This window comes from Papilio xuthus, unplaced genomic scaffold (assembly GCF_000836235.2).
Source record: "Papilio xuthus unplaced genomic scaffold, Pxut_1.1 DF826745.1, whole genome shotgun sequence".
In the NCBI taxonomy this organism is placed as follows: Eukaryota; Metazoa; Arthropoda; class Insecta; order Lepidoptera; family Papilionidae; genus Papilio; species Papilio xuthus.
This window is the reverse complement of record NW_013531904.1, coordinates 1-1,037: the sequence shown is the minus strand read 5'-3', so window position 1 is coordinate 1,037 and position 1,037 is coordinate 1. Positions and strand designations below refer to the sequence as shown.

At 65.6% G+C, this 1,037-nt stretch overlaps 1 protein-coding gene across 1 annotated transcript; it reads left to right on the top strand.

Annotated features, from left to right (window-relative positions):
• Nucleotides 1-48: 48 nt before the first annotated feature.
• On the top strand, nt 49-1,019 carry LOC106122914 (mucin-1-like; the record flags this gene model as incomplete). The annotated part of the gene is made up of 1 exon (XM_013319063.1): nt 49-1,019. A coding segment is annotated over exon 1 (971 nt), but the record flags the coding sequence as incomplete, so codon positions are not given.
• Between the last annotated feature and the right edge of the window lie 18 nt (nt 1,020-1,037).

Genomic DNA, 1,037 nt, shown 5'->3' with positions numbered 1-1,037 from the left:
CCGCCGCCGCCCCGCCACAAGTCCCGGTCGGGGCTCGTGGAGGCCATCATGGAGGTGGATGGGGAGGCCCAGCCACCCCAGGCGCCCACTCCCAGGGCGGCAAAGAAGGCGCCGAAAAAGGGCGCCGCAAAGCGGCCGACTGCCCCCCCGCCTCCTCCTCCCTCCAAGGGGAAGCAGGGGGCAGGACAGGCAGAAGCGACCCCTCCCCCCCCAACCGCTGGAACAAGCGGAGAGGGGGAAGCCCAGACAGGGACGGCGGGCAACTCCTGGTCCGAGGTTGTCCGGCGGAAGAAGAGGGGAAATGCTGCTGCCGCTGCTAATTCCCCCCCCTCAGCCGGAACAACCCGGCAGATCGCCCCGGCCCCCCCACCAAAGGCCGTCAAAATCGTGGCCCCAAAAACCGCGGCCATTGTGGTGACCCTCAAGAAAGGGGCCACCATGACCACCGCGGAAGGGGCCACAACCGACGCTAAATATTCTGAGGTCCTGGCAAAGGCCAGGTCCTCGATATCCCTGAGGGAGTTCGGTTTGGAGTCGGTCAAGATCCGAACGAGCATGACCGGCTCCAAACTGATGGAGGTCGGGGGCACCACCCCCGAGGAAACCGCCGACCGCCTCGCCGCCGCCCTGGTGGAGGCAGTAGGGAGCTGGGCGGACATCACCCGCCCAACCAAAATGGCCGTCCTCAGGATCACCGGTCTAGATGACACGGTGACCACTGAGGAAGTGGCGGCCCAATTGGCATCGGTCGGCGGGTGTCCCCCCAGCTCCATGAGAGTAGGTAACATCAGGCCGAGCTTCTGGGGCGGCGGCTCCGCCCTGGTCAAGTGCCCAGCGATTGCCGCTAAGGCAATTGTGAAGGCAGGACGAGTGGCCATCGGATGGACGATGGCCACCGTCAAAGCAGTGGAGGCCCAGCCACTCCGATGCTATAAATGCATGATGCTGGGCCACACTCGCGCTCTATGCCCTGCGGAAGCGGAGAACGGGCGTCTCTGCTTCCGCTGCGGCGGTGAAGGGCACAAATCGGCAGAGTG